The sequence below is a fragment of the Tyto alba genome, unplaced genomic scaffold (genome assembly GCF_018691265.1).
Source record: "Tyto alba isolate M040663 unplaced genomic scaffold, T.alba_DEE_v4.0 Super-Scaffold_2, whole genome shotgun sequence".
Taxonomy (NCBI): domain Eukaryota; kingdom Metazoa; phylum Chordata; class Aves; order Strigiformes; family Tytonidae; genus Tyto; species Tyto alba.
In genome coordinates this window covers 45,970,357-45,982,993 of record NW_024881282.1, presented here as the reverse complement: position 1 = coordinate 45,982,993, position 12,637 = coordinate 45,970,357, and the positions used below count along the sequence as shown (strand labels likewise).

Below are 12,637 nucleotides of genomic sequence, written 5' to 3'. Positions count from 1 at the left end.
AAATTTTACATCTAAATAGCATCTTCTAAGCAAGAAGCAGAAAAACTTTGAAATTTAGGTTAATGTCAATGTAATCACCAGAGAGAGAACCCGTCTCCAGAATTATCATATTCTCTCATGAAACTTTCCAGAGTGAAATGCATTACTCAGTAATCTATTCTATGCATGTAAATTGTGCTAAAACAGTATAACACACTGCAGCATGTTTGTAACTCCACAAGGCCAGAGCAGGGCCAATGCACGTGCTTGCTACTCATGAAGCAGGTGGCCAGGAGACCTGCTGGACCATTAGTACCTACTGGCTGCAGCAGCTGACAATTTGAAACATCATGCTGCTTCATCCCTGGGGTAGGGGCATCCCTGCTGAATTACTGATGAAATTGAGAACATAAAAATTGACAGATTACTTCAACTGAAAGAAATACCACGGATAACATTTTAACAGGAATCCATCCTTTAATAATAACTTCTACTCACTTTTAATTTACTAACACAAAGCTAACTGCAAACTCTGGTGAGGTTAATGAGTATTGTGAGAATGTTGATCACAGTGATGAATCAGACCTCCGGTTTCAGGTCAAAGGGAGAATCCTTGCTTTCCTGCACCAGAACTACCACTGAACTGAAAGAAAAGTTCAGCAAGCTGTTAAAGGGGCTGAAAGCCATTTCACTTTACTCATGTGTGTAGTAGAGAAACACAAGTTCAGTCTGTGGTATTATTCCTGCTTTACATCAAAGGGAATTGGCTCTGGGATCACTGTTTTGGTTTGTTTTTCCCCTAAGGAAGTGACAAAGCCAGCAGAAAGCAAGCTCTCCCAGGCCCAAAACTTAATAGAATGGAATGTTTCTCTGTTTTAGCCTATACACTAACTATCCTTCTGGTGGGCCCAGTTCTATTGGGATTTTATATCCTAATCTAAACTAGCCATAGAAATCCTTACAATGTGATCTGCTCTCTCTGTTCCAGAGACTGGGATCACTGTCTCTGCAGCGTTTGTAGGGCCTGTTTAGCAGTTAAAAAATAAAATAAAATAAAATAAAATAAAATAAAATAAAATAAAATAAAATAAAATAAAATAAAATAAAATAAAATAAAATAAAATGAAAAAAAAATGCTTGGACAAATCCTACTGCTACATTATGAGATAGCAAATGATTCTCAGATTTCTCTTAGTACATCTTATAAAGACCTCATACACATTACTATCATCCTTAATGTTACACAGTGTAGTATTCTCATTTGCACTATCCAGGTCAGTAATCTTGCAGCTACTATATGTATCTGAAAGCTCTACTTTGAGAGGGAGTTACACATTGTTAAGTGTTGGCAAAAAGGAATCTGGCCTACTGAGACAAGCCTTTAATTTAAATTATTTTCTGGACTATTTCAACTTAATACTTTCCAAGGTAAGACATACAAATACCTGACCATTTTTTACAAGGATTTGCTAATTCTATTACACCCTATTGATAGCTTTGCACCCTAATGACTATCATATACATGAGATTCTAATGAATTATCTCTAACATAAATATTACATTTTTCCCATATTACAGTTACTTTACAACTATATCATATATATATATAAACTAGTAACGTATGTTAACTTTTCTCTGATAGTAATTTAAGAGGAATCTTAAAAGCAGTTGTAAGGATTCCAAAGTGAGTAGCTATGAAGACAGACAAATCTAAAGGAATGAGGAAAAAAATAAGTCTTCATGACATACGTATATAACATATACCTAAGATAAATATTGTACAGTTCAGACTAGATGAACAGACATAGCCATACGGGAAAGATTCTTTTCCTTCCACCAGAGAGAGTTTTGATTATATCTAATCTGTAAAGAACCAAGGGCAGACAGACACAGGAGGAAAATAAAGACTTGAAAAGCAGAAAGCGTGGGAAAGTCTAATTGTGTGAGATTAGACAGAAGTATAATAACAGATTACCTGCACATCTACTCTTTTCAGACTGAAAACTTGGTAGCCACTGTCATATATGAAGTAGTCATGTCATGTATGCAGTAGTATGTGTCAAGTCTTACATTATTTTATCCAGTTTAAGGAACTAACATATGAGAAAGTGAGCAAAGTAAACACATTCACCCCTACAGTGTGATTTCAATACTGTGGTACCTTCAGACCTCAGAGCTGGAAGACAAATAGGGATTGCAAAAAATAGGCTGCTGAAAATTCAATTATATTCTTTACAAATGGTAATGATGGTCTCAAAGTTGCTTTCTAGATTTAGTAAAAAAGCATAGTAATATACTCTTTACATCCATGTATTTCTAAATGAATAATGAGTGATAAAAATGTATAGATAAGAAATATAGGGACAAGACTCATCAACTGCAATATCCCTGTGAATGCTATTGTGAGTTTCTTAATTGAATTTAAAATGTTCTCTCCCAGCTAGCACAATGACTGCTTCTCGATCTTTAATTGCTAAATTGATGCTGATTAAATGGAACACTTACATATGTACATTACATGGATGTGCACATTTAAAGTTACATTTCATCAGAAGTTTGATATCAAAGTACTGATTAAAGAGAAGCTGAAACATTGTCCCCAGATTCTTTGGATTAGAGTCAGAAATTCTCTTGAAACTTTACAAAGGAATATTAAAAGACTGAAAGAAACCTGAAAACCCTAGAAATTTTAAAAATGAGGCTTTCAGAATCCAAATAATAACACTAAAATTAATAGTTATGGATGAAAAATAAACCTGTTTGTTTACAGAATTAATTTTCAAAGCCATTTTTAAGTACTATATTTTTTTCTCTGGCAGCCTCTAATTACACTGGAACTGCGATGATGCCAAGAGGTTTCTTTTGTGTTTGTAGATTTGTTTTACTAGTTCTCCTTAGCTCTTGGCAGCTGCTATGAGTCAGTGTACTGGTTTTACAAGGAGGTGCAAAGACGGAATTAAATTATTATATAATTTATGCAAACAAAAAGCTAGGTTGCCACTGCTGACAGGCAAAAAGAAAGTGAATCTGCTAGGCTTTATGGGGAGCCTTTGACTTCTATAGACAGAAATAATCATCTGTTCAATACATAATACAAAAAATCTCTTTCTCCCTTCTGAAAAACTATGTAGTGAGTCATTAAATGCCTGCCTATTTTTTAAGAATTGCGCAGAAGGCAAATGGCACAGAATTAATGTCAATGTGAAATAGAAAATATCTCTTTCTCATAAACTTATGTTCTTTCGCAAATGAAACACTACTGTACAATTGGCAGATTCTAAATATTTTCCCCTATATTTTATAGGCAGCTTTAAAAACTTTTACACTGGAAAAAACCATTCTAAGTGGTAAACAGCCATAGTAGATGGTCTTGCTTCTCACTATATGTCTGTCTAAAATCAACGTAAAAACTGAGATTTGATTCAAGTTTGAGCAAATGAAAGCCACATGAAACAGGCACTCACTTTTTCTTTAGTCTTCGGTCCTTTTCTGCTTGGGTTCCAAGTTTGCCTAACCCCAGAGATTCCTGAGCTGCTGCCTCTGTTTCCATGTAACCTCCTGGAAAACAAATCAAAGCAAACCAAACCACACCGTATTTTCCCATAGCTCTTTCCCACTTGTTCCCCTCCTCAACCCTTCAATTCCCCTCCCACCCACCACCATCATCTATGTTGGTTTCCTTAAACCATGACATCTGGTGTTTGTAAATTCTGGCAAGCATTTACTACATGGAAAAGAGTAGAAGTAGGGGTAAAAATTGTTTCTTCCTCATTGTGTTCAGCAGAAATGTATGAGAAGAGCACCCTGATCTCCTTTGCCTCCCAAGGCTCAGTCTCATAGTTCTACGTAAGCAATGACCTCACCATTTTTTATTCTTTGTGGGGAAATGTAGAAATCAAAGTGCCTTCTCAAAAACTCTCATTATTATTGACATAATACAGCATCACTTACTGTTGTAATATTAAAGTCCTCATTTTGCTCTCATGAAGTCTTAGAGTCTTTGATGTCATTATCCCTGCAAACTCCTAAACTAGAGACGACACAAAGAATCTGTCAGAGAAATAGAAAGCCTCCTAGGTGTCCCTGGAGGTCTCTTGTAGGCACCTAATTCCTGTCAAAGTCATGGAAACTAGAATAACTTGCACAGAGTGACAAGGGAAGCTTTCAGTAAGCAAGGACACCTAGACCAAAGTAAGATCGTATTGTAAACTAAGGACACCACTGGTATTGCATGATCTGTGCTGATTGTAAAATATATCTGCTAATGTGAATTTCCCAGCTCAGAAGTGGAAAGATGCTCTGACTTTATGGCTTCCTGGATTCAAGGAAGAAGGGACCTTCTCATGGAGCTGTTAGCACAGTCTCCTGGCTCCACCCTGTCCTCTCATTTACCCACATATGTGTGCAGACAGAGGCGCTGCAGCACTTTTCTGAAGGCTGCTTTCCTCCTGTGCTGATATTCAGGTGTGTAACTGGCACAAGAAGGAAGACAACGGTACAGTAAATGTTAGTGTTTGACTCCATTTGGCAATGGCAACTTCTTATTTCTCAGCTAATGGATAGTGAACAATTGTAGAGTGAACACTGGCATAATTAAGCGCAGTGTAAGTCAGAAGATTACTATTCCAATTATTTGATTTTAACCATAAAATATTGTGTAAATGTTATTTAGTGCAAAAGTATCACAGCCTTTTACAAGTCACATCTGCATGCACATCAAGTGAGAACAAAACCTACTGCTGTATCATGTTTATGATGTTAACTTAGAAAAGCCTGGTTTTAAGCTGTCCTTTCAAAGCAGGTATAGTTTTAATGCTCCTGCTTCTCTAGACAGAATTTTTCTTTATTGAAGAGGACACTACTTGTACAAGTCTCATGGTGAGAATGATGCCTCCAATCACGAATGCAGAAAACATGAACACAGAGTGCTTTACTTCATCTGCCTTTAAAAGTTTTACAGAATAGCTCATGAAAAGCTTCTTGCTGACTCTAAAGTGAATTTTTAATTTAACAAACTGCTGTATCAATATCTGAGAGAGCAGCTTCCACTATGTGAGAGATGGTAAGAGTGCAGTCCAATGAGGGTTTGTCGCAGATTAGAAAGTATTCTTGGCATAACTGACTTCACCAAAAGACAAACACATCTGGCCCTTTGAATAACCCAGGGTACATTGCATTGGATGTGGTGACTGTGCCTGTCAGTGTCTTAGTCATGCAGATGGCTGTGATAAATATATCCTAACAAGCTGACTTCAGCATACACCATATAGATCAGTTTGCCTGGGCAGGGCTAAAAATCCCTGCAATGTATTGTTTGTTTTAGGGACCATAACATTTAAACTGTGGCATGTGAAGAATACACCAATGTCTAGTGTGGTATTCCCCAAGTGAGAGAAAACTGGATACATTTTAAATCAAATAAATAAACAAAAGGCACTGATGCTCCCTATAACATTCCTTTTCCCTTCGCCAATAATTAAAAGAAATATTAAAGAATCTAGAAATCTTGAATCTTGATTCTCATGAAGATCTCCTAAGGCATGAATTTGCCTTTGAACAGTAACGTGAATGGTTTAGCAAGGATGGTAATAGTAGCAAATTATAAAATAACAAAACTCTGGCATGTTTAGCAGTTGAAAACTAGTAATTTCAGACTTTTGCAGAGCAAGGAAATCTTTTGGTTGAGAGCCTGGCTCTGCTGAAGTTAGTGATAAAACTCTGGAGGTTCCAATATTGCTTCTTAAATATGAATGTATATTACATGTGATTTTAGAGATATTACAGAATTAATTACAGAAGTGTTAGGTGCACTTACAATATATATCACTGAGATCCCCAATTCCTCTGCATTGACATGAACTTTTGAAGTGCTCCTTTAAGCGTAATTATGTGCATGTGCAAATATGCATATAAAAAAACAAAATTAATGTTTCTGAGGCTCAAAATTATGTTGATTACATATTCAGTATTTGATGTGCTATTGAATAAAAAGTATTTTCCATATTCAAAAATATAAGTATTATGTAACTATATCAAATTAGAATGTTGAATTTAACATAGGAACTAAATGAGATTCTTTTATTGATTTCGCATTATAAATTTAAGTTATGAAAGCTATACAAATATACTACAGTGCAGTAATGATAGGACTTACTATGTAGATTTCTGTGATATAGTATTTCCCAATAAATAGAACTATTAATTATATAGCTGCACAGATAATGTAGCTGTCATGGAATTGATTTGAGTACTACCATGACTGCTATTTTAAAAATTTTGTTTTGTCTTTAAAGTACTGCCATTGAATGGTAACTGCTACTCAATATTTGTCTCTCTTTTCGTATTTTAAAATTAAGATGAGGAAAAACTACTCCATAATTCAACTGCTCAATGTTGTTTCAATTACTAAAGATATTTTGCTCGTACTTTTTTGTCATTTAAGAGTCCTGTTGTTATTTTTGTACACTCTTGTAAACCTAGTTTGCTTAATTAAAATGTGCAGAAATTTTTGCTGTTCAGCTAAAGGATGGAAGCTGTAAAAATTTAATTTAATTGCAAATCTTCACTAATATCTTTTTGCAATTTCATGAGCTAGTGTTGGGAATAATAAATAGGCTTTATCCAATTATACATATGTCTTATTAATCACAGTGGATATTATTAAGAAATTAACCTATTGCCAGATTACATTGCTCCTGAGAGAATCTGAAATTGTTATTTTATTTTTTGTTCCACATTGCAAGGAACTGCAGGGAGGACTAACATATATATTACAACTTTGTCCTCTACGTTCCTGAATTACTGTGAAATCATAGATTATTATGCATAATCCATCAGTATCAATGAAATTGTTTTTATGGAATGTAAATGTGAATTAATAATGCAGTCTAAAGTTATAAAATTCTCCATCAGTACAGATGGTGACATGCAGGTGTATTTGAGAGACTCATTTAATATATTCTGAAATACATTAAGCTATGAAAAAGATTGAATAAATCAGTTTTATTCTTCCCATAGTGAGACAAATGGAAATTTAAATTGAGATTAGAAATTAGTTATTTTTTTCAAGAACACAAAGTTCTCAGAGGCAGAGAGGAGAAAGGTTGTCATATAAATGGAGAATGCCCAGTTATTTTATTTTACTCTGATATTTTGACCTTAATATTACCTTATTTTAGTCTGTACTATTTTACTGATGGGTTTGTTAGTTGTGATAAGGACATGCTTTAATACTAATATATTTTTTCAATTTCAGGCTTACATATTGCTTAAGCATTTACAGTTACTGCAAACCCTTAAATTTCTTTTACACATGTTATGTGGTCACCATGGCAGTAAAAATTTAGTGCCTTACAAATTCGTACTATGTGACATCTTTGTAACTAGGGAAGAGATAGTATTTCTACTTTACTGACACATCTATTCCAATTTGATGGCTGTGTTGGCACGTGTGTATATATACTAAACCTAATGTAGCTAAATCAGATAGCTTGGCAATATAGAACACAGCTAAAGATGTAGTTGCTCGTCTGGGCATGCAGCCTATAAGGCTTTGCTGAAGACTGTTCCTTCACCTTCCATTGCTTATGCTACCTAAGGTAGTTAAATAAAGTTATGCTATGACTGATTTTTTCTTTTTCTTCTGTTTTTTTGCATGTCTTGTAGACATATCCTACGGAAGAATATCACAGAGGAAAAGCTTTACCAGGAATGAACTGGACTAAGGTCTTAGCAAGGGAAAATGGCAGAAGTAGGAAGAAAACAAAGCACAGCCTTGAGAACCATAACTAATTGAAAAAGTATGTCAAGAATACCGAGTTACAGGCACTAGGAGACATCTATTGACAAACTGAAATCTTAAAAGCAACTACACTCACTTGCAAGGACCTTCCATATCACACAGTTGCACACCTTATGGTGGCTTATTACTTACTACTACTTTCTCACCTCCTCTTTACTTTGGTTATTTGAGAATACAGTTAGCACGTTTACCCTAATTCAAGAGACTATTGAAGCAGAAGGTTTGGTGAAGAGGGTGACTATTAATTTGTGCCAGAAATCTCCTTTCATTTGTGTAATAGTCAGAGCAAACTCCCGACAAATATAATTGCTGATAGCAATGAAGTTTAATGGGAAACTGGAAAGAAGCAAAATTAAAAATGGGAAAATGACTGTGAAATGGCAACCTTAGCTTGTTAACACTAATTCCTTACTGAGCTGTCCAAGTCGAGCCTTCTCTTTTTTACCAAACAAACGTCCTATTGAAGACTTGATTCCTTTCTTCTTGGGAGCTTTGTGCAGGGAGTCCTGGCTGCTATTGACACTGCCAAGACCAATGCTTTCTGGCTCCAATGAAGCAGGCAAACTACTACAAAATGATAATAAAGAAATGGAATAAATTACATTTGCAGGTTTTTGTCTGGGTTTTTTTTTTTTTTTTTTTTACTTTCTTCTGAGTAGCTCTGCAAGCAAATTAATAGGTAATTTAGCAATGATCTCCCAATAAGTGAAACAATCACATCATCTTCTTTAAATGATTTAGCAACATGTAGAGCAATACAAGATCACATTTTCTCCGTCAGGCTGATTGGATCTCATTAAAAAAAGAAGGCTGAAAATAAATATATCTTTTTCATTTGTTAAAAGCAATTGAAAAATACAGAAATCAGGCTGCTGTCTTCCTAGGATTTGCAGTATTGCTACTTCTAGTAGTGCTCAAAACTGTACCTCAAAACAGAAATATCCAGCATGTATTTTAGCACTGAAAAATGTTCTCAGGGTCATGCAAGAGACAAAAGGTAAGGCTTTCTCTTTCATGGCAGGGAAAACAATTGCCAAGAAGAAACAGGAAGAAATTAGGTCATTTTGGAATATTTAAACAGCAACATGATTTTAAAAGAATAATACATGGTAAAACTGTGAAGAAACAATTAATGTTACAAACATCTTACCTTCTGGCGTCATTGTGGTATGAAGAAGGAAGGGTATGAGTCATTCTGATAGCTCTGGGTGTTGGAGGAGGAGAAGTTTCACATTTGATTGTGGCTTTATCTTCACGCCCATCTTCTTCAACTACTGCAATCTGAGGGAGAGAGATTCCATTGAGAGAGATAAGCTTTTCAAGAAAGTTTCAACATATGCTGTATGAATTTGTCAAGTGAACTGAAGCATGTATGGTTTCAAGTGCAATTTTTTGAGCAAATTGTAAGGATTCTTAGTTTTGAAAGAGGCTATAGGGAAAGAGCAATTACCTAAATATGGCAATTTAAAGTACATATTTGAAAGAAAAGAGATTATACTTGGAGAAGAAATTAATTCCTTTTATGCCAGATTGATCCAGTAAAGATCGAAACATGAGCAGGTCTCTTGAATTAAAAAGGATTATTCATGTAAACAAAGCTTCTTAGGGATGTAAGGGAGAAGGTAAATACAGACAGAAACAGGACCACTCTCTCCATATCTTGTTAACAGAATGGTCAGAATGCTTGAAAATAAATGTGAACAAAATGGAATTTTGTCACAGCGCATAATGGTTTATCTTAAATACCATCTCCTCTCATGTAAAGATAAACCCCATATTCAGTGCCAGTACTGTAAATAACTTTATATTGCTCCAGAAGATTTCAAGTAATCTGACTCTGGTTCCTCCAGCAAGAAGAATGGCCAAAATACATTTGAAGGTAATTCTTCTGTGGCCACACATTTTTTTCTCCCAACTGTTTCCTGTAAGTTTGTGCTGTAGAGGCTACTACTCCAAGGTGTCACTGGTGGGCCTTAATTCTGTAGCTTAGCTGTGACCCCTTCAAGACTTTCCAACTAGTATTAAAGTGATTATGTTCAGGAAATGAACATAAAGGAGCAGAGGGGATACAGTGGCTGACAAGGAACCTGGTTATCTAAATAGCAGAGGAATATGATAAATGTGCTCTCCCAAACTTAAAAAACCCCTCAGAATCATACCTTTCTCCGATGTTTCCTTAGGTCGCTTGGCTTAGGTTGGTAACAAAAGCAGCAACAACAAAAAAAGAATGATTAATAAATCTTACTTGAGCATAAAAAAATGCCAAACTTTCACTCTTCTTGCATTCTGAAGTGGGTAGAGGAGATTTCATTAATTTAATACTATTCATACTATATACCAATTATACACTTGATGTCATAAGATAACCCCTGAAAAAAATGTAATTCTGGGAAAGCATATTTTTTCTAAAATTACAATCTCTTTCATTTTCATAAGCTTAGCAAAGAATAGGACATTGAAAGTCTGTAGTAACACCTTTTGGTTTTCACACAAATCTTTCCACTACCCCCAATGCTTTTTTTTTTTACTTATTTTTTTTTTTTAATTTTACCTAATATTACAAATGTATTGATGTCTCACCAAGTATGAATACAAAATATTATCAACAAATACCATGTCTAAAGAAGGGATCTTTTTCTCCAGTTATCCCATATTAAAGTGACTGGCATTTTCCGGCTATGGATACAAATTCACCCATCTTCTGTACCACAGCATTATTTGGCAGTAGAAGGCTACTAGAACGTGTCTTGTTCAATCCACTTTTCATTCATATTTTGGGTAGATGTCTCATTTATTCAAGGAAAGCTCTGCGGAATTTATATACTGCATGAACCTCAGCTATGGAAACTCATGCAGTACTGCTTCTCCAGACAAGCCCTACAGGATTATTTGGCAGTTTGGGCTCTAGAGACTAGAGCGCTACAGAACTCTTCCCAACTCAAAGCTTCCCCTTAAAGGATGTCCGATAGAATGTTGTGTCTGTCCCCAGGCAGTAAGGAGATATTCAACACTGAACTCCTGCTGAATCAGTGCAGGGCAGAAGTGTCCTGAAATGGTTGATGAGGGTGAGCAAAGCTGTGGGCCATGCTGCTGAGCATGCAGTGGGGTGCTACTCCTACAGCTTATGATATGTCAAGAGTTCAGCTGCAACTCATACAGACACATCCATCTGAGCTTTAGCACAGCTAGAGCTGGATGCCAGTGAGGCCATGGCAACCTGAAGTGCAGAGGCTATGCTGTCATTTTGTATTTTAGTCTAATGAACCTACTGACCCAAAGCTCCTGTGTCCAAATCAAGGCAACCAGGCAGTGCAGGTGTCTGCTGGAAGGTCAGTTTAACCACTGACACTTATCTGTAGCCAGACTGCTTAGTTTAAACGGCTGGCGAAATGGAGACAAACTGCATGGTTAGGAAGGTGCTGCTTTGGTGAAATAGGTGGCACAGTGGCAGCCTGCACACCCACTGCCTCCACAACGGTCTGCACCACCACCATCTTAATTTCTGCTGCTCAGCAGCGGGAACTGGGGGCAGCAAAGAATCAGTGCTGCAGTCTGCCACAACTGCCAGCCCTGACCTTCTCTCTGCTGCCTTTAGTTCCCAAGAAGGCAGCAAACACCATCCTAAACTGGGAGGGGTAGAGCTGGATACAAATAGTTGTCACTTCCCAGGAAAAGGGAGTACTCAGCTAGATGATGGTAGACAAAAGTCCCCACTCCCAGCTCAGCAGAATGAACAGCCAGGATCCACTCCCAGCCGTTCTTATCAACCTTCTTGGCTAGAAGAGTTAATTTCTGCTTTCTAATTGAGATCAAGGCTCATTTCCCTTCTCCTGACGGGCTTCACAGGGAACCAGTGCTGCTGCTTCCCAGGAACGGACCACAAGGGGACATTGGTAACATTATGACTGTCAGACAAATATAAAATAAAAAATGAGGTTACACATACCCTATTCTCCTCCTCGTATGTAGAGATCAGCAGCATGGGCTGCCTTGATTCTCTCCTAGAGCTTAAAGGGATGAATTCACCCGGGCTCCAGACTGGTTTATAGCCCACACTGAACACTGAAGCCTGTGTCTGCATTCTTATCGATATCAGAGTTGTACATTGTGGATATGTCAACACACACACTACCTTCATTTGACTGTTGCACTGTTTCTTTTTGACTAGGACCAACATAAAATTTTTTGCAAATCCCTTTTCAAACCAGACATTTCAGAATGTGTCCTCAACAGTACACTAATGTTAGAAATGTTTTGCACGATAATTTGAGGGATTGGTATCTATTTATGTGTACTTCATGCAATGTTGAAATACATCAGTTAAATTAATTATTGGAAAACAGAGCATTTATTTCAAGTGCTTGATATACTGTCATGAAGAATACATACAAAATGCTGAAAGTATAAAAGGATATACCAAATATAGAAGTACATCCCAATGATCATATATCCAAAGTAGTAGAAGGTTTTAAAGTCTTCCACACATTTCCTGGTAGTTTAAACTCAGCAATAGCCCCACAGACTACTGTGCAATAACTGTATCACTTTAGAGCTTTTCATTAGTAAGCATTTTTCACACACAAATTGATTACAGTGATTCCAGTGGTCAGTTCTGTTTCTTATTGATTCCACTGCCTGTGTGCCAAACGCCCTTGATCCTCAGATCATTATGTCCCTGGTGAATCATGCAATGCTCAAAACCACAATAACCAAACCAAAACCACCCAAATGTCCATATTCTAGGGAATTTGCTATCTGTATGTATGATGAAGACGTGAATGAAGAATGAGAGAGATGAGCCACTCATACAGTGAAAAGATGAAGTATTTAATACTAGAAATATCATGCCTAAAACTG

The 12,637-nt window shown here is 36.4% G+C and overlaps 1 protein-coding gene across 20 annotated transcripts in view; it reads right to left on the bottom strand.

Annotated features, from left to right (window-relative positions):
* Positions 1-12,637, bottom strand: part of PPFIA2 (PTPRF interacting protein alpha 2) — a 349,964-nt gene that overhangs the window by 31,698 nt on the left and 305,629 nt on the right. For 16 of the 20 annotated variants that reach the window (XM_032999748.2, XM_032999750.2, XM_042792153.1 and 13 more), the window contains 4 exons: positions 9,940-9,969; positions 8,931-9,061; positions 8,193-8,347; positions 3,444-3,537 (listed from right to left, as the gene is read on the bottom strand). In XM_032999748.2, the coding sequence (XP_032855639.1) occupies positions 3,444-3,537; positions 8,193-8,347; positions 8,931-9,061; positions 9,940-9,969 (410 nt within the window). The remainder of the gene's footprint in view (positions 1-3,443; positions 3,538-8,192; positions 8,348-8,930; positions 9,062-9,939; positions 9,970-12,637) is intronic. The other 4 variants (XM_032999743.2, XM_042792156.1, XM_032999747.2 and 1 more) reach the window with 1 other exon arrangement.